The sequence below is a fragment of the Muscardinus avellanarius genome (genome assembly GCF_963383645.1).
Source record: "Muscardinus avellanarius genome assembly, chromosome: 6".
NCBI lineage: Eukaryota > Metazoa > Chordata > Mammalia > Rodentia > Gliridae > Muscardinus > Muscardinus avellanarius.
The window spans coordinates 42,393,766-42,418,898 of NC_137791.1; the positions used below are offsets into that span (position 1 = coordinate 42,393,766).

Consider the following 25,133-nt stretch of genomic DNA (forward strand, 5'->3'; position numbering starts at 1 on the left):
CTACGGCCAATCCAGTCCACAGCAAGACCTTCTGGCATATCTACTCCTTCCTCAACGAGCCTTTCTCGCTGGGAACCATCCATATTAGCTCTCTCTATCCACTTCAGAGCTGTGTGGGCGAAATAGATCTACAACAGAAAGCACACATGTTTCTGACTGTTTCAAACAAAAATAATATAGAATATATACAAAAGGGATTAGTAAATCTTCACATCAAGTAAGCATAAGCAAGGCACTCAGTGTCTCAGCGCCTCAGTTTTGTCACTGATAGAATGAGGATAATGGGCCAGGCCTGGTGACACACGCTTGTAATCCCAATACTTGGGAGGCTGAGACAGGAGGATCACAGGTTTGCAGTCAGCCGGTTAATGAGGCCCTCCAAAACTTAGTGAGACCCTGTTTCAAATAAAGAATAAAAATAGGGGTGGGAGTGCAGCCCAGAGGTAGAATGACCCTGGGTCCAATCCTCAGTATCTCACCAAAAAAAAAAAAAAAAAAAAAAAAAATGGTATCAGGTTCATTAAGTTTCATGATACATAACATGTTCATCTTTGTTTATTGGTCAATGGAGTAGCCTTTGTACTTGAACTCTGGTGGCTTCCACAACCTGAAAGGGAGCAATGAGTTGTAACTTAATGAAGGCCAAATGTATCTTCGAGTACTCAGTCCACAGCCCTGCCCTGTGGCAAGTCAAGAATCATGGGTTACATTCTGTCTCCCAGCTTTATTGTTTATTTGACTGCTTTGGGCAAATCACTTAACCTCAATTTCCCCGACTATGAAAATGAAGAAGTTAGACTAGATATTTGCTGAAGTTTCTTCCATCTCTAAACTTGTATGATTTCATTGTCGTTCATTCATCTTGTCCAACTTTGCAGGTGCAAAGGTTTTATTTTTTCAGTCTAGTATACATATGGGTTATCAAACAGACAAAAGAATTTCATAAGCATTTTAAAAAGTGCTATGGGCCAGCTAGCAATTCAATGATAGCATGTGTAGTATTTTAATTGTGAGTGTATATATTTATATAAAACTACAATCAATGATGAGAATATTCACAAAAGGTTAACTCATCAAATAATGAGTTGTTCTTCCTAGATTTATGAAATGGGTACTTCTAATATGGCAAAGCCCTCCCTGAGAGCTGTGCTCCTCAAACTCTGTTTGTATGAATCACCTAAAACTTGTTAAAATGCAGATTCTAACTCAACAACCAGAGGCAATGCTTGGGAGTCTGTAGATTTTTTGTTTTTTTACTTTATTATTTATTTATTTATTTATTTATTTATTTATTTATTTATTTTTGCGGGTCTGGGGATGGAACCCAGGGGCATTTGACCTCTGAGCTACACTCCCTGCCCTATTTTTTATTCTTTATCTTGAAACCAGGTCTCACTGAGTTGCAGAGGGCCTCACCAAGTAGCTGAGGCTGTCCGTGAACCGCGATCCTCTAGTCTCAGCCTCCCGAATGCTGGGATTACAAGTGTGCGCCACCACGCCTGGCTGAGTCTATAGTTTTAATAAGTTCTAAGTAATGTTGATGCCACAGGGCCTAAGACTGCAGTTTGAGTAGCAAGAAAACAAAGACATTATTCAGAGAAAAAAAAAAAAGTCACCTGATTTAAAGTTCATTCTAAGTCTCCTTATTTCCCTAGCTGTAAAAATACTGACTGTACAGGGAAAAATTAGTTTGGTAACAAGTGAATCTTGAGTTGTTTTTTCTGTTCATATGATTGTTCTATGAAGCCACATCCATTTAGTTCAGTGAAAAAGAAAAGAATTATTTGCTAGTGTTTAACTGCAAAACAGTTATATTTGGCTGTTAATCTCCTCCTTTTTGTGGTACTGGGGGTTTAACTCAGGGGCATTCTATCTCCAAGCTACACTGCAGCCCTATTTTATTCTTTATTTTGAAACAGGGTCTCACTAAGTTGCAGAGGGCCTTGCAAGTTGCTGAGACTGGCTGTGAACCTGCGATCTTTCTGTCTCAGCCTCCTAAGTACCAGGATTGTAAGTATGTACTACCACATCAACTTTAATCTCTTTACTAAACACACAGAATCAGTTTGCTTCCCTCTGTCTCTTTTGGTTACTTACCAGACTACTTCAAAATAGAAAGAAAGAAAGAAAGAAAAGCATAAGGCTTAAAATTCTAGAAATTAGTATACCATAAATAACCTTGAAGGGAAGTTAATTACTATATAAATTTATTATTACCAGTGATTAATATCTAAAAATTACCATAGTATCATTTCTAGTATCTCTACCTAATATGAACACAACTAAGAAATGAATGACTAAGTGTCCACCTTACTGAGTTAATAATATAGAAATTCCCAGGCATGGTGGCACACACCTGTAGTCCCAGTACTTGAGAGGCTGAAACAGGAGGATTGCAGGTTCAAAGCCAATCTCAGCAAGTTGGCAAGACCCTAAACTACTTAGTGAGATCCTGTTGCAAAAAATAAATATAAAAAAGCGGTGGGGATATAGCTCAGTGGTAGAATGCCCTTGGGTTCAATCTCCAGTACCTAAATAAAAATAATAAAAATGAAGAAGGAGGAGGAGCATAAAAAACTCCACAAACACTGATTATGTAAATAATCTTATGAGTTAGATTGCCATTCCCACATGAACCATAAAATTTGTTTCCAGATTTTCACGGCTAATTGGTCACTGAATCCCCTTTCTAAAAGACATACGTTAAATGCAAATTACTAATTCATACTTCGTATGCCCCAACCACAACTCCCTCTACCAGCAAATAATCAAAAGCTTATTTATCGAGCTCCTCCTATGCACATGACCCTGTCCTAGTCTCCCATTCCCATCTGCAAGAACATCCTGAGCATCCTGTATAACCATCCCCAGGAAAATGAATGCATCACAGCCAGAGCCAGGGTAGGGCTCTGATAGCATGAACGCCCTCAAAATTTCACTAACAGTGCTCCACTGGCTATATTTAACTAATTGTTCTAGGATTAGCAGGGGATTTTCAAGTAACCCAGGTCATCTGTGAGGATAAAATACTCTGTTCTGTCCTTATAGCACATCCACATCTGTTCAGGCAACAAAACCGTACCTTATTTTCCACAGGGTCATGATCCAGTGCAAAAACCATTCCCATCTGCTGGCTGAGCAGGATTCCATAATCTGTACCATCAAAGTGTAAGTGTCGAATATCTTGAGAATTGGCAAACAGCAAAAATGGCTGTGGTCCTGTTAAACAAATTTTAAATATGGCTGTGTTTAAAACATGCCTTAGGACCCAAAAGGCATTCTGACTCCTCCCTTTCATTAACCCTCTTCTTTAATTTCTGCAGTGCTCGTTTTCTTAATTTCTCATCAGTGTGCTATGAGCAAAGAAGACATTCTGTTTCATGAAGAGACACATTGCCAGAACTTCATCACTAGATTCTTTCAGATCTAGGTGTCTGCTTTTTTTCTTTTCTTTTTTTTTTCTTTTGGTACAGGGCATTGAACCCAGAGGCATTCTAACTCCAGGCTACACTCCCAGTCCTTTTTATTTTGTTATTCTGAAACAAGGTCTCACTAACTCACTGAGGGTCTCACTGAATTGCTGAGGCTGGCTTCAAATCTGCAACCTTCCTATTTCAGCCTCCCAAGTACTGGGATTATAGGGCTGTGGCACCAAGCTGGTTTAGTTGTCTTGCTTTTAAAATGCAAATTACTTTTATTTTTTATTTTTTTGGTGGTACTGGGGTTTCTGGAAACCCTTCTACCTCTGGGCTACACTCCCAGACCTATATATTTTTATTTGGAAACAGGGGTCTCTTAAGCCAGCACAGCTGGCTTTGAACCTGAGTGATCCTCCTGTCTCCGCCTCCCAAGCACGGGATTACAAGCATGCGCCACCATGCCAGGCAAAATGCAAATTACTTTTAAAAAGAGATACATCAAGTGACAAAAACCACAATTAAATGATGCAAGTATTAGGCTTGTTGCTGCCTTGACTCACACATACTGAATTCATGTCTAAAGAAATAACCTTCCCTGCCCTGGGCTCTTCTGAAAGAGAAGCATGATTATTTGAGTTTATAATAATACCCTGATTATTCTCAGGACTCAGATTATGTGATACTAACTAAGGCACTGAGACGTTAAGAGTATTGGAGTCTGGCTAAGACAAGCTGTACCGGATCACCAGTATGTTATCCCAGATTATCAGGAGAGCTGAAATCAGTTTTGGCATAAATCTAGGATTTTGAAGGCTATTGAAGGACACCAGAGATGTAATATTAGAAGATAAAAAAATGACCGAGACATACAACTTCATATTAAATTCTGACATGAAAAAGACAGACTTTGTCAAAGTATTTTAATTATCATATTCACTGCAGAGATGAAAATCAAATCAATCAACAAATGTCTATTAGACAGCTCTTAAACACACTGTGTCTTAAGACTATTCTGGTCATGTTTTTCTCATCTACTAAAAATATTATGCCTGACATTATAGCAAACACTTGCTAGATGCTCGTTAACCCAGAAATATTCTCTACAAACATATGCTATAATTTCTTATATTATTTATATGTATAGGGTTTATTTTTCATTTCCAAAAATAAAAAATATCAGACTTTCTACCAAGACCCAGAGCAAGTCAGCTTTCCATTTCTCTAACTGTTGTTTTCATTTCATCTTTTTGCAGAAACACACTTCCAGAGAACCCCAGCACCAACCTGAAGCCACACAGCTTTTCTGGTCCAGCTGTAGGTCATAGCCAGGAAAGCACGCACATTCCCAGGACACAGGGCTGAGGGGAACGCAGAGCTGGCTACATCCACCATTATCAGGGGATGAACAGCCTACAAAACACAATTGCTTGGTAGTGATGTTACACCATTCAAAATACAATGATTTTGCATCCAATTATCAGGGCAGACCAAAATATCTGTTGATTTTTAGAACTATCTCCACAACCTTTCAGACTGGCGCAACCAAGTTTGTTTTTAAGAAATTAGGGCAAAATATTGTCATATTCGCTTTCCTATATCCCAATATCTTAGGTGTTAATCTTTCACATTCTAGTGGCTTTGTCTTCTTGTACCACCACAGAGTTCAAGAACAAGTGTGCTGGTAGGTAGCTGGAGAATGAACATGTCTTGATGAAGTAGTGGCTGGTCTAACTCTTCCTAGTGAATAATACAGGTTCTTTTCTCACACATTTTCAGTCTCTTCTTTTGCTTTTTAACAATCTTAATTGGCTTTGTTTTTAGTTCTGGAATTGTACAACAACACTTCATAAAATAAGTATTCTCTTCTTTTGCTTTTTTTAGTTAAAATAATCAACAGCTACACATAGCTCCTCTGCTAATTTTGAGTTGCATCTAGACCTCTATATGCTCAAGTCTCAAGTAGAGAGTTCTTTATTAGGCACAAGCAACAGGCTAAACACTCTCCCTTGCCATCTCCTTCCAAGAAGCAAGTGTCAGTACCACTACAGAAGAGGAAACAAAGAGGACAAGCAATTAGTCCAAGCTACACTGCTGGTAACTGATAACGTCATCTCAGAGCTGTCCAACTTCTGAGCTCCTGCTCAACCCCACTAGATAATGCTGTCCTAACAACAACAGCAACCTCAGTTTAAAGCTGTATGTTAATCTGCTGCATAAAAATTTCACTGTGTAATCCCAGAACATTAATTCTTCTTTGGCCAGAAGATAAATTTTTAAGTGTCACTTAGAAAATGTATATTTTCAAACAAAAAATGGGAGGGGCAAATATACTTACCACTACACGTTTTTCCATCCATTCCAAGAACTGAGCCTTCAGGACAGAAACACAGGGGACCATGTGATGTCAGAAGACAGCCATGGCTGCATTCAGATGCATTGCTTGGACAGGGAACTAATTCTATTCAATGAAGAACAAAGTCAGGATTACAGTTAAGTCAGGTTTGTGAAAGTTTATATAATCAGTTGCTAATAATATTCTCCTCCATTTCTGAACCAGGATTAGATAATAAATATGAGTTTAAACATTCATTCATAATTAGTCATACTAGTAAACTCAATAAGAAATCTATCCAAAGATATCTGAATATGTACTCCTAAATGCACCATGTAAATTTATAATGTACCTTCTATTTTCTACATATTATTTTTGCAGTATTGGGATTGAACCCAGGGGCATTCCACCTCTGAGCTACACCCCCACCCCTATTTTTTATTCTTCATTTGGAGACAAGATCTCGCTAAGTTGCTGAGGGCCTCACTAAGTAGCTGAGGCTGGCGGTGAACCTGTAATCCTCCTGTGTCAGCCTCCCAAGTACTGGGATTACAAGCATGTGCCACCATGCCCAGCTTTATTTTCTCTTCTTAAGAAGTGTATTTGTCACATTGAAGACCTAGAAACAATGACTAACTCAGGAGCTGATTATGTCCTCTAAATGCAATTTCTCATTAAAAGCAAGCAGCACTTCTTGAGAAATTGCTCATCCCAGGTCTAGAATATGAAATGTAAATGATGAGCCTGGAAAACATGTATTACCAGGCAACAAGGAAAGTGATAAGACTACGGGGTCAGGAATCTGTTTGAAGAGGATCCCACTGGCAAAGAGGAAGCAGTGTGCTCATCAGTGAGGAAAACGAGTACAGTGGGTTGAAACATACAAAACTGTTTAACATCTGAGTTCCTAATAACACTTAATAAGAAGAACCACTCACTCGCCACTTCTGGAAGGTGTCAAGGAAGCAACCCTCTAACTATAAATAAAGAGATGAAGTCCAGCATTTATTTTGATCTCAGAAATGTATCTTTTTTTTAAAATTGGTGTAATTTAGACATACATCATAATGGAGTGCAAGATAGTAGAGGCAAACATGCACACATTCCGAAATGTATCTTAAGTAAGCAAATAGATAATGAAAATTCTCTTCATAAAGGCAATCCACTATACTTAAAACAGTAAAAGTAGAATATTACTATCTGAAACTCTTGATGAAATAATTGATCCAGTAAGTGATTGCTAAAGAACTACTATAATGAATTTTATAATGGATGAATGAACACACTGACCAATATGAGCATGACAAAAAGAAATGAAACATTCTGTTTCTCTGGATGGAAGTATAAACACACCCATCAAGTATTCTTCCCCCAAAATGCAAAAGCTCTAGCTGGTCAAACCTATAGATATAGCTACAAGTTTTCAAAAGACAGAAACATTGCAGAGGTATGAAGAGCAAGATCCAAAAAGTAAGAAACTACAGGAAATAAAGTTAATTCAACAAATATTTGCAAGGGGGAAAAAAAGAGGAGGGAGAATCTACAGGATAAAATACAAATATGTCAAGTTCACACATGCAGTTTGTTGAATAACCATTCAAACAAATCAACTTTTAAGATATTATAAGAAATTTTAAAATTGATATTTGATGTTATTAATGAATGATAATTTTTAAAAATCATAATAATATTCTGATTATATCATAAAAAGTATTAAATGATAGGGGATTACAGTTAATTTTTAGATATGATAATATATTTTAACTATGTTTGTTACATGTTTAACCTTTCAGAGATATACAATGAAATGTAAGGTTATATGAAATATATGGTTATATGAAATATAAGGTTATGTGATAAAAGAAATTTTATTATATGTAATAAAAATCCTGGAGGTTTTTATCTGATGGGTCTTTAGTAGAGTCTAGCGATCCATGTTTTAAAAAGCAAAACAAAATTAAACTCCAAGGTAATTCTGATATATACTGTTAACTGAAAACCACAAACCCAAACCATAGCCTGCCTTCAACACACTGAAAATAAGGAAAAATAATGTAACAAATGTTTGTTGTTGTGACTTACCGTGGCATTGTTTCCCATCAGGAAGCAGAACAAACCCTGCAGGGCATGTGCAGTAATAGGATCCAGGGATATTTTCACACCCAAGAGTACAGCCATGATTCCAAAAGGCACATTCATTGATGTCTGGACAATGACCACAGCAAAGCACAGTCAGACGATTATTTTTGGAAATAAATTATGTGTTGTGAGTCAGCACAAAGTGGGGTATGTCACACCTGTATATGCTATAATTGACTGTGGGAGACTGTTTACTTCAATTCTCAGAAAGGAGAAAGAAATCACGAGTGTCATTTCTATTGTTACAGTTTATACAGTACTTTTACAGACTTTCATATTAGAATTGCTCTTTGATAAAAAGGAAGCACTATAACCAGGCATGGTAGCAGACACTTGTAATCCTAGTACTTAGGAAGCTAAGACAGGAAGATCGTAGGTTCAAGGCCAGCCACAGCAACACAAAGCCCTCTGCAACTTAATGAGACCCTGTTTAAAAATAAAACAGGGTTGGAGCCTAGAAATAGAATGCTCCTGAGTTCAATCCCCAGTTCCACATAAAAATAAAAAAGGTAGCACTATATGGTATACTATTTTTGTGTGTGTGTGTGTGTGTGGTACTGGGTATGGTACCCAGGGGCCTTCTACCTCCGGGCTACACTCCCAGACCTATTTTATATTTTATTTGGAAACAGGGTCTCTTTAGCCAGCTGAGGCTGGCTTCGAACCTATGTGATCCTCCTGTCTCAGCCTCCCAAGTGCGGGGATTACAAGCGTGCACCACCACGCCCAGCCTTTGTGTGTGTGTGTGTGTGTGTGTGTGTGTGTGTGTGTGTGTGTGGTACTGGGGGTGGCATCCAGGGGCCTTTTTTTCCTACCTCCAGGCTATACTCCCAGACCTATTTTATACTTTATTTGGAAATAGGGTCTCACTAAGTTGCTGAGAGCCTCACAAAGTAACTGAGGCTGGTTTTTTTTTTCTTTAAAAAGTTATTATAGGATTATATTGTAGATAAAAGGAGTTGATAATGTAGATTTTATTTTTTTTAAATTTTTTAATTCCTATTCCATTTTATTTATTTATTTATTTAACAATTTTTTATTGAACATAAATAGTTTACATTTAAACTATATTTGGTGCCCTCTCCCCACCGCCCCCGTTTTCCCTTCACCCTCCCACCAATAGTTGTCCAGGTTAACCATGTCATATTCATAATTTTACACATATTCAGATGTAGACCCTGAGGCTGGTTTTGAACCTGTGCAATCCTCCTGTCTCAGCCTCCCAAGTGCTGAGATTACAAGCATGCGTCACCACGCCCGGCTATGGTATGCTATTTAAATTAGGAACTCTTGGAAGTTCTTAACCAGCTTAGGACATTTCTTGTTCTCAAGAATGAACGGAGCCCCTCCTCCACGCCTGGGCACTGCCCCTAGCCTAGCAGCTTTGCTCTGGCTGAAGCACCAGCCTGCAAACTCACTGCTCTGTGTCCAAGCTTAGGCCCACTGGTGCGATGCAAGCAGGTGACTGTCATTAACTGGCACGTGCCCGTTACCCCAACTAACTTTCACTCTTATGAGCGCTGTGGCCATTGGATTCTTTTCAGAAGATTCTTCCAAGAGAATGGATGCAGTATTTTTCCTGGTTCACTGAACTGGGCCTCCAATCTTGACCGGGAGGAGCCCCACCTAACCAGCATGAGCCTCTGTCTCCCAGGGTTCCCGCTAGATCTTCATGGGAAGAGATGTGAGAGTTCTAGAGTAGCCATAGAATTGCTCTCCTAAACAAATGCCCATCCTGAAATTTTCACAAACTCAACCCGGAGGATCCACAGTGTTTCTCACAGAATCCTGTCCTTACAAAAACCAAGGAGTCTAGGCTTGGGTCTAGGAACACAGGACATTAAATAATAAATAATGCGGGGTGTGGTGACTCATGCTCATAATCCCAATGCTTGGGAGGCTGAGACAGGCGGATCACAGGTTCATGGCTAGCCCCAGCTACTTAGTGAGGCCCTCCACAATTTAATGAGACTTTTTTCCAAATAAAGTATATAAAATAGGGCTGAGGGTGTAGCTCAGAGATAGAATGCCCCCGGGGTTCAACAGAAGCGGGGAAATGCATGCTTTCGTGGGGAAGAGGAAACAGGAAGAGAACTTGGAGCGGTTTCCTGCAGTCTGCAGGCCTCCTGAGGAGGCGCCTGGGTCCGGAGCGCTCTCTACCTTCGCAGGTGTTCCGGTCCCGGCTGAGCGCGTAGCCCTCCGCACAGGAGCAGGAGCCGGGCTTCGGGTCTCGCCTACACACGCTGCTCCTGCAGTTTCCTTTCCTCAGTTTGCAAAGTTTCCGCTCTAAAACAGAAGAGAGGTTATTGGGAGTGAGTGGCGGGTGATGTGTTTTGGTAGAGGGCAAAGCTAGCCCTCCATATGCTTCTTAGTCTAATGGCCCTGGAGTCCATGGGGCTGGCGCTGCTCCACAGCCTTAGCCTGGAATTCCCAGCTTTCCCAAGCCGGTGATTTCTCTAAGCGTTTCGCTCTGGTAGTCGCTCTCAGGATTGGGCACCCTAATTAGCTGGAGATGTCACTTCTTAGGTTGCAAACACTAAGTACAATTTATCGGCTTTTTCATTCTGATTTATACTTAAAAAAAAAACATATTAACAAAAAAAAAAATCTGCTTAAAAATAAAAGACTTCAGCCGGGCTTGGTGGCACACGCTTGTAATCACGGCGCTTGGGAGGCGGAGACAGGAGGATCGCGCAAGTTCGAAGCCAGCCATGCAGGCTTAAGAGACCCTGTTTCCAAAATAAAAATATAAAAAATAGGCCTGGGAGTGTAGCCCGGAGGTAGAAGGGTTCCATCCCCGCTACCACCAAAACAAAAAAGAAATTTAAAAAATTTTAAAAGGCTTCAAATGTAACATCTTTTATCTGTAATATTTGTAGTTCAGATTTATATGATACCCAGCCGTTTTTACAATCATTATGTTTTCAGGAGGCTGACAGAGGAGGATCCCGCAGCCAGCCTCAGCTACTTAGTGAGGCTCTCAGCAATTAGCGAGACCCTGTTTCCAAATAAAATATAAAATAGGTCTGGGAGTGTAGTCCGGAGGTATAAGGCCCCTGGGTTCCATCCCCAGCAAATAAATAAATACCATCTTTCAGACTTAACATACACCATTGCCATATGTCTTTGGCCATTTTCTGAGTTTATTGCTGCCACATCCCATATATTATAAAATATCCCAGGTAAATAGTAGTTTGCCCAATGAAACAAGTGTGTGGTTGAATTAGCTATAATTAGGTTATGTCAGGTATATTTGAGTGCTTGGGTTATAGCTATAGTTAACTACAATCGGGTGCTTGGGTTAAACTATACTGAACAACAAATGGCCAACTTGATAGCTTTATTTTTCAGAATCAAGGTCAAAGGCTAACCCAGTAACATGCATATCCTGTTTCAAAAAGCTAACAAGTTTTATCCTTATTCTTTATATAAATATCTTCTTGGTACATTGCAACTATACAGCATAGATCCAAAGTGCTACATCTATGTATGTACACCTTACTTGGTGTGCTTCCCCTGGACCCACCCTGCACTGCCCCTCCCTCCCCACACCTGTTAGTGAGATTGGTAGTGATATTTTCATACATGAACATATATGACCTGTTTTCCTCTTCAAGCCCCTTTTTTTTAACCTCTTCTTTTCACTCTGTCCTCTCCATCCCCCTTCCCACTGTTCTCCTCTTTTATCTGAAGTCTCTTTTGTTTCCTATTTTCTGTCTAGCTTCTATATTTGAGAGAAAAACATATGGCCCTTGACTTTCTCAAACTGGCTGACTTCACTTAGCATAATGTTCTCACGTTCCTTCCACTTTCTAACAGATGACATAATTTTGTTCTTTATGGCTGAGTCAAACTGTAATCAATAGATATAGAAAGTGATACATACATACTTATATTTGTGGCAGCACAATTCACAATAGCCAAATTACGGAACCAGCCTGGGTGTCTATCAACAGATGAATAGATTACAAAATTATGGATATACACACAATGGAATTATACTCAGCAATAAAAAAGAACAAAACTTATGTGACTTGCAGGGAGGTGGATAAACCTGGAGGGCATTATGTTGAGTGAGATTAGCCAGTCGCAGAAAGAGAAGGGTCATATGTTTTCTCTCATAGGTAGAAGGTAGGGAGTAATCAGGATACAAGATGGACTTTTAGATGATGAAGGGGAAACCCCAGTAAAATAAGGGAGGTGGTCTGGGGAAGGGTGGGGAAGAGGAAGAATGAATGAAGTAAATACCTCTGTGGATATTTTGTTCATATGTGAGAATACTGATGACAATCTCAATACCATGTATAGGGAAGGGAGAGAGCTGGGGGAAAACTCACCAATCGCTGCGTGCATGTAGGTCACTACACTAGAACTACATTGTCATGTGAGACTATAAGACTATAATGCACCAATGAAAGCATGAAAATAGATGTATAGAAAGCATTTGACAAATCCAACACCCATACGTGTTTAAAAACACTAGAAAAAATTGAAATAGAGGAACTTACCTCAACATCATAAGACAATGTATGATAAACTCAAAGCCATTCATACTGAACAGGGGATGGAGGAACTGAAAGAATTTTCTCTAAGATCAGAAACAAGACAAGAATATCCATTATCACCACTCCTGTTCCATGTAGGACTTGTTATCTAGCCAGAGCAATAAGGCAAGAGAAGAAAATGAAAGACCTACAAATAGGGGAAGAAGTGAAATTATTTCTGTTTGCAGATGACATGATCCTGTACTTAGAAGATCCAAATAACTCACACAGAAGACTTCAAAAGCTGATAAATTCACAACATAATCAGCTACAACGTCAATGTAAACTCAAGTGCTTTTCTATACACCAACCATGAATCCACTGCGAAAGAAAACTGGAAAACAATTCCATTCACAATAGCCATAAAAAATAATCTTGGAGGCCCACAGCCTTCCCACCCCTCCCACAATGTACCACCCCAGGATCCCAGACTAGCCTGCCTCCATGGCCAACAAGGAAGCAGCCTTTGATGCCACAGTGGAAGAACGTGTGATAAACGAGGAGTACAAAATATGGAAAAAGAACACTCCTTTTCTTTATGATGTATGCTCTGGAATGGCCCAGCCTAACTGCACAGTGGCTCCCAGATGTAACCATCCCAGAAGGGAAAGATTTCAGCATTCACTGACTTGTCCTGGGGACACATGTCGTATAAACAAAACCACCTTGTCATAGCCAGCGTGCAGCTCCCTTATGATGGAGCTCAGTTGGATGCATCACACTACGACGGTGAGAAAGGAGAGTTTGGAGGCTTTGGCTTGGCTAGTGGGAAAACATAGAAATCACGATCAACCGTGAAGGAGAAGTAAAACAGGCCTGCTGTATGCCCCAAGTTTTTTTCTATTCCAAGTTACTGTCTAAGATAAAATTTCAACAAATTTGGCTAAATGATCTAATTTGCTTTCATTTTTTATCAAATCAGGCAGCATTTCCTCTAAAAAAAATTATATATAGAGAGGTGCTACACTGGGCATGGCAAACAGTTTTTTGTTTGTTTGTTTGTTTGTTTTTAGCAAAAACTAGGAGGAAAGGGGCAATAGGAAAAGGTCTAGCTATAGAAGAGGCCCTATAGTGAAGCAACTAAGGTGACCAATCAGAGGGTATGGAATAGGGGAGGATGGAGCCTCTTTAAAAGGTAGGAGGTACATAAACAAATGTATCAAAGTTAATCACCAAACAAGCATGGCAAACAGTTTTTATAAGTCAGCTGGAGCAGGAATGAGGAAATGGCATAATACAAAAAGCAGTTAACCTCGGATGCTTTGGGGTTACTTTCCTTGTAAGGGTTAAAACAGGCCTTCCTTATCATTCTGGGGAAAACTGACCCCTTTGGGGACTGCTGTCATCTCCCTCCTGATCTCTCCAAGGTGAGATAAGCAACTTAAGCTTGGTTTGGTGACATGGAACTTCAGTATGAATAACTCCATTATGTGTGGTCTGTTGAGCTTCCTGCAGGAGCTCGTCAGCACCTGCTGATAAGCCTTAACTTCACTAAACATTTTCTTGACCAGTAGCTGCAGTATTCAGGAGAAACATATTTTTGCTCTATTGGAAATACCACCAGTGTACTTCATCAACTGAAGAACATATTTCCCTCTGGAGATTGCGATTCGGGAAGTCAAGAGAAAGGCTCAGAGCCGGGTGTGGTGGCGCACGCTTCTAATCCCCACACTTGGGAGGCTGAGACAGGAGGATCGCGTGGGTTCAAAGCGCCTCAGCTGGCTTAAGAGACCCTGTTTCCAAATAAAATATAAAATAGGTCTGGGAGTGCCCAGAGGTAGAAGGCCCCTAAGTTCCATTCCCAGTACCACCAAAAAGAGAGAAAGAGAGAGAGACAGAGAGAGAGACAGAGAGAAAGGCTCAGGAATCTACATTTTCACACAGTCCCTAGGGATTCTGATGCCAGGAATCTTCATGTCACATTTTGAGAAACACTGGCCAAATGTGCTGATGAGACACTGCACCTTCATAAGAGTTACGAAGAACTCCTCTTAACTAGTTTCTATTACTTCCTTAATTTGAACTTTTAAAAAAATATCTTGACAGAACTAAAAGCAAAATCAATGTTGCCAACTCTCAATACAAATGCAATATTTCCTACTAAATCTGTGATTTACATGAAATGATCTTTTGGATAATGGAAATAATTTTTTTGGTTCTTGTCTATGTCAATTATATGGGTATAGTTACATTACTTTTCATGTTTCTACATGTTTTACTTTAGCTGTCAAATTTTAATAAACTATAATTAAAAATTAAATAGTTCAAATTTTAAATGTGTATGATTAAAATTAGAAACTTGAACATTTATTGGAGACAAAATGCACCCACTTCAAATTTTATTTTTTTAAGGAACATGTAACATTTTAAACTTTTTAAAAAATTTACAACTAAAAATAAATACACAATGAAAATCCAGGAAATTTTGTACTGTCCTTTTACTAGCACCAAAACACCACTACTACTTCCTTAAGGTAATAAAAAAACTAAGAGATTATGCTTTCTATAAATATCCTTTATAAAAAAAAAATCTTTCCAAACCCAGCAGGGTAGATGATTATAGGATTAAGAATCAGGAAAACCAAGTTTTGTCTTGGCTTTGACCTTGACAACAAATCACTTCATCTTTTTTACTTCATTTCCTAATCCATGAAATAAAAGAATTAAAATAAATATTCTCAACAATCTCTCCTTTAGAAAAAAAAACCTCTGTGGTACAAAACAGAATTAAATGTTCATAATAAACTCCTCTAGACTTCTATCCCAAACCTTAACTACAGCTTATAATATCTTAAGGGGGAATCACACTGACTAGTGAAGAAAAAAGTGTCTAGGGGATAGGCCATGGCCTAGATCATCTTCTAGACCCAATATTATTGTCTCCTTTTGTTTCCATACCTTCCCACCACCTCTCACCTGGGCCTATGTGCATTCTCATCATCATGATTATGTGTTAGTATTCTTTTTTCACTAATTGATAAGCTTCTGAAGATAGGCATGTACTTAACTCACACATATGGTCTCAGTAGCATCTCACATGCTGCCTTTATGCTTCTCAACTATCCTTGGTAATACAGACATCACTGTCCATCACTCCTAATGGTGAACATATGCAGGAAAGTCATCACGATTGTCCCCTGCATGGTTGGGCTGATAATGTGACCTGAATTCAGAAACTAAACACTTTAAAAGGTCACTTTAGGAAAAGGCCCAACACAGAGGATTGAGTGTTATATTTTTGATTAATCTTCTTAATCTTCTGCTGTTCTTTAGCTTCAAAATAGGCCAAAGCTAGCACTCAGAGTGCTGCTGTGTCCTCAGATAACACCCCTTCTCAGAGCCCCACGGAGGGTGTGATTACCTTTGAGGTCAATTAAAGCTCCTAATCATGAAGTCCAGTGCCATCTGTGCCTCCACTCCTGCCTGACAGACAGACAGCCGTAAGTTCTGTTGCACAGACACAGACTGCTTCCCCTTCACATCTTCTCCTCAAATCCTATGTGAGAGTAACTGTGTCAACAAAGCCTTTGTGATTCTCTTGCCTTCAAACTCATTCACCTTAATCATTCTTGTAAGTAAACAGTTGGAATCTCCAACCTTTAGCACATTTACATTATTGTATTTAATATTCAGAAAAGCCAGACGTGGTGGCACATGCTTATAATTCCAGTACTTGGGAGGCCAAGACTGAAGGATTGCAGGTTTGTAGTCACCAGCCTCAGCTACTTAGTGAGGCCCTCTGCAACTTAGTGAGACCCTATTTCAAAAATAAAAAGACTAAAAAATAGGGCTGGGGGTGTAGCTCAAAGGTACAATGCCCTGGGTTTCAACCCTAGTACTGTGAAGGAAAGAAAAGAAGAAAAAGAAAAGGAAGGAAGGAAGGAAGGAAGGAAGGAAGGAAGGAAGGAAGGAAGGAAGGAAGATAGGATAGGGCTGGGGATGTAGATCAGAAGTAGAAATCCTCTGGATTTAATCCCCAGTACTGCCAATAAAATAAAATAATTTTTAAAACAATCCCTTGGGCTATGCAGCGACTATTCACTAAGAAAATATAAATAGAAAATATAATTTTTCATTTTACAGATTAGAAAATGGTGCCTTCTTGAGGAGTACATAGGTGATAAAGGGTGGAACTGAGACTCAGCCCCATGCCTCCTGACTGCAGACTCAGTCTTTAGGAAATTTGCAGGATGTATGCCTGTGAGTACATAAAGATATATATTATATACTTTTGTGTGTATACATATATACACGTACGTAAAGTATAACTGACTTTTGTGGAATTTCTATAAAAACCTACAGTGATTTTTTGTTTCACTTGTTTACTGTCTTTCTCACTAGTAAGTTTTTGACAAATGATTGCTAGAACTTCCCAAAGTATACAGTATAGAAATGTATTCTTCCCTGTCAAGAGACATATGAGGAAGAAAATATGAGAATGCCATTTTATGCTATTAGAACCCATAATTACCTTTAAAAAAAAAGCTCATTTGCCCAGAATTCAACTATTTCTTAGGTATCTGAGCCCCTTTAAGAGTCAGAAAGTAAACAAACCAATAGCCTCTAAAAGCAGTTGGAAGAGCCTCTTAGGCCCACTCAGTCTTTCAACATTGATATCCACGTCTGTCCAGCTTGACCAGCTCTACCATGAAGAGGAGAGTTCGCAGCGTGCATGCTCCTCCTCCCATCCTTCCCATCCACACCAGCAATGATAGAACTAGAACGTCATCACTCTGACCCCCTAACAAAAAAGATGACTCTAGGCAATGGCAATCAATAGCTTCTTTTTTAAATTTACTTTGTCAGTGCTTTCTATCCAATCACAACGTAGCTCAGAGTATTCAGAGAGACGTATGTGTCCGTAGCACTTGGTGAGCTTGATGAGCTCTCGAGCTCTCCCTCCCCATACGTGATATTGACCTTGGCATTGATAATTTCACAAATGTACATAAAGTCTAAAACCATCATGCAGAAGGCTGATAGAAAACTTAACAGTGGATGGACCAGGCTGGCAAGCCTTGAACTGCTGACCTTGACCATCATAAAGAGCATGACAAACAGTCCCTATGTACCCGCTAAGGTGGCACAACAGGAAGTGCATACCCATAAAGCATTCTTGTGAAGATTCAGACTCTGATCAGGCTTCTAGACCTAAATTATCAGTTTATCGGAAATACAGAAGGTAGAAAAACATGTTAAATGACACCAGGGTGATAGAATCTGCAAGATTCAGAAAATGGAAAATTCTGCAAGACAAATGATATGGCTTCTGGAACAAATAAATGCAAGAAAAATACTCATATTACAAAATAAACAAAGACCCCAAAGAGAGGCACCAGGAGAACCGCAAGACTTGAGGGTTGGAGCAAAAAAAGGAGACATAGAAATGATGGAGAGCAAACGAGGTGTGGTGGCACATGCTTGTAATCCCAGCACTGGGGAGGCAGAGACAGGAGGATCGCGGTGCGCGGACAGCCTCAGCTACTTCGTGAGCTCCTTCACAACTCAACCAGACCGTGTTTCAAAAATAAAAGGCCTAGCCCGGCGTGGTGGCGCACGCTTGTAATCCCCGCGCTTGGGAGGCGGAGACAGGAGGATCGCGCAGGTTCGAGGCCAACCGCGCTGGCATAGGAGACACTGTTTCCAAAAATAAAATAGGTCTGGGAGTGTAGCCCGGAGGTAGAAGGGCTTCCAGGAACCCCAGTACCACAAATACATACATACATACATACATACATACATACATGGCTAAAAAATAGGGCTGGGGTTGTAGCTCGGAGGTACAATGCTCCTGGGTTCCATCCCCAGTACAAAAAAAAAAAAAAAAAAAAAATGATGGAGAGCCATTCCAAGCAAGTGTCAGGCATTTGGTGTCAGGGCAAACCTGCATTATAGACCCAGCTTTGCCCAAACCGGCCCTCTGCTGGCCCAGTGAAATGAAATATACCCTTGTAAACATGACTGTAGTCACTGAGAAAATATCAATAGCTCTAAATGATGTTAGGAATATATATTTTATATATATATTTTATGCAACTTTTTTTTTTTGCAGTACTGGAGATGGAACCCAGAGGCATTCTACCTCCGAGCTGCACCTCCAGCCCTATTTTTTATTCTTTATTTTGAAACCGCATCTCACTGAGTTGCAAAAGCCATCACTAAATAGCTGAGGCTGTCCGCTAACCGCAATCCTCGGTCTCAGCCTCCCGAATGCTGGGATTACAAGCGTGCGCCACCACCCCCGGCTTGAACTTAGATTTTTAACATCTACCATGGCACTAATCCTCACACCTAATTCCTGGGGTTGTTATAACACTTGGATAAAATGATACATGGCAAGCCCAAGGCAGAAAAGTCTGTACAAACTCAGTAATTATGGCTATTTCATTTAGGAAGGCAATATTCTTAGATATTAAATAGCTTTAGAAGTGGTTTTTTATGATATTATTTAGAGAGGAGAGTGAAAGGACTTTTTTCTCGTTTATTTTTCAAGTCGTATTCCTTAAAGTCTTCTAGGTCTTGGGAGCACCGAGGAGAGCCGCACTGCCTGTCCTCCAGGACCTAGGGACTTGAGGACCCAGCTAAGTATGGCAAAGCACGCCAGATGCCATGGGACTGGGGCAGTCCTCCAAGATTCGTCCTCTGAGAAGACAGTCCCCAGGAACGCAAAGGTCCCAGCTGCCTGGGCCGGTGGTGGATCAGGGCGGCATTTGAGGGAAGTGACCTGGGGCTGTGTCCAAGGGTGGGAAGAGAAGGAAGAGTTCCCAGGACCTGGCAGGCCTGGGGGAGAGGAGGCTCGCCTTGAGGAGGAAATCAAACCTTTGAGCCTGCGGTGAGATGGAGCTAGAGTGCGCACAGGGCCTCGAGAGCCTCCCAGGACACGCCTACAGGGTCAACCCTGCGATCGTCCCAGGCTTTTAGCCAAAGAGGGACATGATGTGTTCTCATTCTGGGTGCTTGTTTGAGATTCCAGGTCGGAGGATGGTGGGGAGGGAGAGCTATGGAGAAGGGCACAAGTGGTAAGATTAGAGAGGTGGGAGTGTCTGGGTTTGGAGTCTGGTTTCATGGGATGGAAGCGAGAAGGACAAATGGGAAACTCTGGGTTTCCATCTTGGGTAATGAAGCTGCTCGCTGAGCAAGGGACTGGAGAGAGAAAAGCGAGGGCGGGGAAGGCAAAGGTTGGCAGGTTACTTATTTCTTTGGAGTCTAAAGCACTTGCAAGAAATCCAAATGCTAGCTGAGCCCCGGGCTGTGGGCTTGTCTTTCCCTCTGTAGCTAGCAGTGACCTCTCGATAAAGTTCTGTCATCTGAGCTGCTCTTTAGTGAATCATTGCAGGTTTTCTTCTGAAATTCATGCTGCTAACGATTCTATTTGAATTTTCTCTCACGAGAGCTGAGCTATAGTAAAGGACCCTGAAGAATCAGAGAATGTGTTTATGGTAGAAAAAAACATAAACTGAGAGTTGGTGATCATAATTTTTTTCCAAAATTCTAACTAGCTGTGTAGTCCTGGAAAAATCATTCCATTGCTTCAGTTTCTCAATTATGAATGAGCACAAATATCTCTACCCTTTCTATCTCCTAAGGTTGCTTGATGAACCAATAAGGTAATGTGGGCAATAAAATACTTTGGGCACAAGTAGGCTACATGTATATGAGCGAGGACGGCGATGGAGACGGGCATCTGTGGCTGGTATGCATAAGATGAACTTTGTTCTCAAAGTATAACTTGGTTGTGTATCATCACCGCGCACACAGTGAGTTGTATTTGAAGGCAGCTTGAGCCCAGTTTCCCATGGGAGGTACCCGGTAGTAGGTCAGATCCACTACCTTTTTTGTGAACTATATTCACCTGCTGTTACATAGTGTTGGTACTAGGTTGTCACAGTTCAATATGGTGCTACAACCCACCTTTGAATTATTTCCCACAACTCGCACAAATAACTCCATTTTTAAAAATAACTTGTAATGTGAATAAATGCCCCATCCACTGCAATTTACTTTATCTGCTACAGTCTCTCATTGCTTACATTTTGAAAGCACAGTCATGACAGAGGTAAAGCCATAGATGTTAAGTGATAGCTGGGTTTTATGCAAACCAAATAAAAAGCATTATCACTATGAGTCACCTGAGGATGTAAGAAATGCCAAGGCCAGTTCTCCCTTGGTCCCTTCCACAAGTACCACCTGCCTGTCCTCCTGGTCGTCTCCACAGCTCTCTTCAGGAGAGCGTAGAGGCCTAGCGTAGGTATGAATGAATTTATATGATGATTCTGGCAGAGACCTCACATTCCCACACTATCACCAGACTCTAATGGGCTCCAACAGGAAGCCGGTAGCGAGACAATTTCATCTCTCTTCTCACTCAGAGGGCAATATGGGAACAAAAGTATATTTTCAAATCTTCTTGAAATAAAGCTTTTTGTAGAGGTGAGATGTTAGTGCTATAGCCTTTATGTGGTATATAAGCCATAACCAACCTAACAATTATTTAAAAAAATTTAAAGCCTAACAGTTTTCTAAAAAAACAATTAGGTGCTAAAGCACTCAGATTGGGGGGGAAAAAAAGCATACTTGCAAGTAGAAATTTGGTTTTGTGACTAGATTTAGTCAATTTCATCCATATGGCTAACATTTATTAGCTAAAATTTATCTATCTATAGATAACCACTGTACATATGGTGGTTAAACAAATTAAACAGACATGATTGGCTTATAAGTACCAAGCAAGTGGGAGAGTGAATCAGAAAGCAAGTCAATTGGCATGTAATTACACCTTCTAAGGAGTTCAATGAAGGATGTGTTGAGAGAAAAACAGAAGGTAAAAGGGCTATTTTGATGGGCCTGTTGGTGCACAGGACACCCAAGCTCAGCGCTGAAGAGAGGCTAGGACACCAGGGGAGCAGCTGCAAAGCCTAAAGCCCTGAGAAAGCTTGGCCTTTCTGAGCACCCGTAGGAAGACTTAGCCCCTAGAGAGGGAGAGAGTGCTGGAGCATAATGCTTAAATATTAGCCAACCTAGTAAAATGTTAGTTTTCAATTCAAAGGAAAACTTTAAAGGATTTGGGAGTGAATGGATCGTTGAAGCCTGAATGAAGCTTTGAAAGCAAGGGAGTGAGTGAATCACCTCTTTTTTAAATATACTTTTATTGGTTAACCCTGAAGACAGCTGTGGACTCTCCTGGCCTGGAGGTGGCAGCAGAGGAATCCACACTAAAAAGCGTCCCTGACTGACCAACCCGCAGCTGCTATTTATTTGTCTTCTCCCAAGTTGCCACCAGGAGAAACTCAAAGTCCTTTTCCTCTGTCTTGTCTCTTTTCTAAAAATGTACTGGTTTTTTTTGCCAAAAGTATTCTATACTCTGGAATTCAAAGCCACTTCTTTGCCAGGCGTGGTAGTGCACACTTGTATCAGTAATTGGGAGGCCGAGGCAGGAGGATCACAGATTCTTGGTCAATCTCATCTGCTTAGTGAGGCCTTCTGCAATTTAGTGAGACCCTGTTTCAAAATAAAGAGTAAAAATAGGACTGGGGGTATAGCTTGGAAGTAGACTGCCCCTGGGTTCAATCCCAGTACCAGAAAAAAGAAAAAGAAAAAAAAAAAACCACCACTCATTCCCCAGGTTTCTCCCTGTATACATATTAATAAATTCCTACTTGTTTTTGTCTTCTTAATCTCTCTTTTGTTACAGGATTCTGCCCCAACTAAGAATTAGAGAAAGTTAAATTTTAAAAGATTTTTTTCTCCTACAACCCCTGTGTGTGGCATCAGTGGACAGGCATACATTCCCGGCCTGTGTGAGGCCAGAGGACTCACCTGCGTCCTCTGCTCCGGGCTGCACAAGCGTGTGGACTACTTGAAGTTCACCAGGCGGCGCAGACGACGCATCAAGGTGAATTCTGACCATCTCCTTCCCAGTGTGCTTGTTTGCTATCCAGATGGTCTTCTTTTTCAATGTTGAATAGAAGATACGGTCACCAAAAAGGGTCATTGCAAACAAATTATGCCTAAAAAAACAATTGGGTAAGAAATCATAAAGACTAGCATAACAGTTGTACCTTAGATAAATTAAAATTTGATTTCATCTCTATTTTTTTTTGGTCTGAATTTCCACTGTTTCTCATTTAGGTTTAGAAAAGTATAATAAGTTTACTATTTTAATTATGTCATCATAATCTGAATGGATAGGATATAATTTCTAGCTCCAGATCCCTCTGTCAGTCATCACACTGGGGTAAAAATGGAGAAGGCAATAGGAACAGGATGCCAGCAGATTCTGGTTTTGTCAGGTTCACACCTGGCTGTCTCTGCCTCATTTAGTTGCGGGTACCATAGCAAAGCAAGTGATTGTGCTTTACAAAATATATGGCAAAATAATTCCAAGAAAAATAACTATGACCAACATGTGGGAAATTATATGCTAGGCACTCTGCTAATTAATTAGCATTTTTACTTAATCTTCCCAATAACTCTAAGAGGTACTATTATGAAGAAAACTAAGGAAAGTTATATAACCCACTCAGTCACTCATCTAATAATTGATAAATCTGTTGCAGACCCAGAAAAATCTATGTGCTACACTACCACACCTGTTTAATTGACAAAAGCAAAATTATTTTTTACACACACTTCAAATGACAACTGTTTTGTTTTACATCACAAGCAAGACCTACTGTGTTGGATGTTTGAAACAATGGACAGAACCGCCATCATAATCACAGGAACAAATACGAGAATTGCTCCCTTCTCTATTGTCCTGAATCCAGAAGAGGCGTTTGTCAAGCACGTCCAGTGACAGGGCTGTTACTTTCTCTTGTGTCTCTAAGAGAGTCTTCAATTCCACACCACTGAGATCTGACCTATAAAGACTGCCAGCCACTGATGAAGACCAAAATATAAACCTGAGGGAAAACACATTACATAGACGTGTAATTGAGCGGGTAGTCACTGAAATGGCGACCACCCTTGGTGTCTCAGTAACCTCTAACTTCTGCATAAGATGTTTGACTATTCTCAATGAAAATTTGACTCAGCGAGTACAAATCGTCTATTATGAAAGTTTCATGTAATTTCAAGTTAGTTAGATTTTTCTATAGCAGAAAGTCATGGTAATTAGCAGTGTTTACAGAGGGAGTAAAAGGGTTCAAGTACATGCAACTGTCCTATTGAAACGGCATCTGGGTGCTATGAAAGAGAGCCTTGGTCTCAAGAAGAAAGTCTCTTTGACTTCCAAATGTCATGATTCTAGGAATCTTCATTAGGTTAAAATTTATTTTGGTTTCTAAAAATGGCAGAATTTACCTTTCTACTGGATCAACTGCTATATCTGCAGGATATTTTAAGGTGCTTAAAAGAATGTAAGAATTATTTCCTTCCATATCTGTTACTGTAATGATTCCTTCCTGTTGATTTGACCAAATAACTTCTTCATTTATCCAATTTATTGCCATTCCAGAAATATTTTTCTCTACATTGCACACTTTCTGTAAAAACAAATTTCAAAAGTGTTATTAATATCTCCCCACTGACAACAAAATTGTTTTATTACTATGTATGCAAAGTATTCTTTTAAGTATTTGTCATTCCCAAATTTAGGTGACAAAATAGTTACAGATAAGGTGCGGTGTTCTGATGTAGCAATGTTAACTCCTTCCACATGCTTATCTCTAGGCAGATTATTTATAGTGTGGCTTTGAGGCAGACAATCATCCCATGCACTACTGTAATCAAGCAATCAAGCAAAGTCTCAATAATTTCAACTATGGTAACAGCGAAAGTTGATGCTGCCCTAAAGAGAGTTTATTTGGTTCGACCGGTGACTTAAATTTTCAGGCCTTTACCTAACGTACTTCCAACCTTTGCCTAGCTCAAGCAACGTTCCTTTGGAGTTTGAGCATCAAGCTTTGAATGGAAGGATGTCTTGGTAGGGTCTCCATTTTTCTTCTCTTCTGGCCCTTCCTCCTCCATCAAATCCCTTTCTTTCTACAGATCTCGATGTTCTCACACCATGACCAGAGTTACAGGGTGTGTGTGTGTGTGTGTGTGTGTGTGTGTGTGTTTTACTGGGAATTGAACCCAGGGGCATTCTAACTCTGAGCTATACCCCTTGCCCTACTTTATTTTTTATTTTGAAACAAGGTATGCTAAATTGGTGAGGCTCGTCTCCAACCTACAATCCTTCCTGTTCTCAGCCTCCCAAGTACTAGGATTATAAGCATGTACCACCATGCTTAGCTCGGGGCTTCTTTTTATACTCCTTGGGCTGTTCCCTACTTTCTCGGGATAGAAAAAAACAAATAGAACCCCCTCTCATTTCCTAATTCCAGCTAATGTAGGTCATCTGGAGTTCCTGGTTGCTGGAGGGTGCAAGGTAGCGGAAGTCCTGATCTGTGCCTTTGCAGGTTCCCAGGGTGCAGTAGTCCCACCATGCTGAGGTCCAGCTACCCACTTGACTTTTCTGAACTTGAAGTTGAGCAAAGACTGCCCGGTCTCAGACTGGTACTATTCTACATCTCAAACAGAACAATCCAGCCATCCATTTTAACAATTGCTAATCTATTCATATATTAGCTCTCCCTAGAAAATTGTTTGCATTTTGACAGTTGTCCTTTGCAAACAGTGTTTTAACTCAAAGGAGGGACTTTAGTGGTGGAATTTTAGGCACCTGGCCATTTCTTTCCTAATGACTTGACATAGATT

General features: G+C 40.2%; 1 protein-coding gene across 1 annotated transcript in view; it reads right to left on the bottom strand.

Moving 5' to 3' along the window:
* Positions 1-25,133, bottom strand: part of EGF (epidermal growth factor) — a gene marked incomplete at both ends in the record, with an annotated part of 99,223 nt that overhangs the window by 71,539 nt on the left and 2,551 nt on the right. The window contains 9 exons of the mRNA XM_080697171.1: positions 1-128; positions 3,083-3,219; positions 4,704-4,829; positions 5,755-5,877; positions 7,834-7,956; positions 10,051-10,176; positions 22,251-22,441; positions 23,108-23,335; positions 23,736-23,917. The exon at positions 1-128 is cut by the window's left edge and continues 21 nt beyond it. Of these exons, the coding sequence (XP_080553297.1) occupies positions 1-128; positions 3,083-3,219; positions 4,704-4,829; positions 5,755-5,877; positions 7,834-7,956; positions 10,051-10,176; positions 22,251-22,441; positions 23,108-23,335; positions 23,736-23,917 (1,364 nt within the window). The remainder of the gene's footprint in view (positions 129-3,082; positions 3,220-4,703; positions 4,830-5,754; positions 5,878-7,833; positions 7,957-10,050; positions 10,177-22,250; positions 22,442-23,107; positions 23,336-23,735; positions 23,918-25,133) is intronic.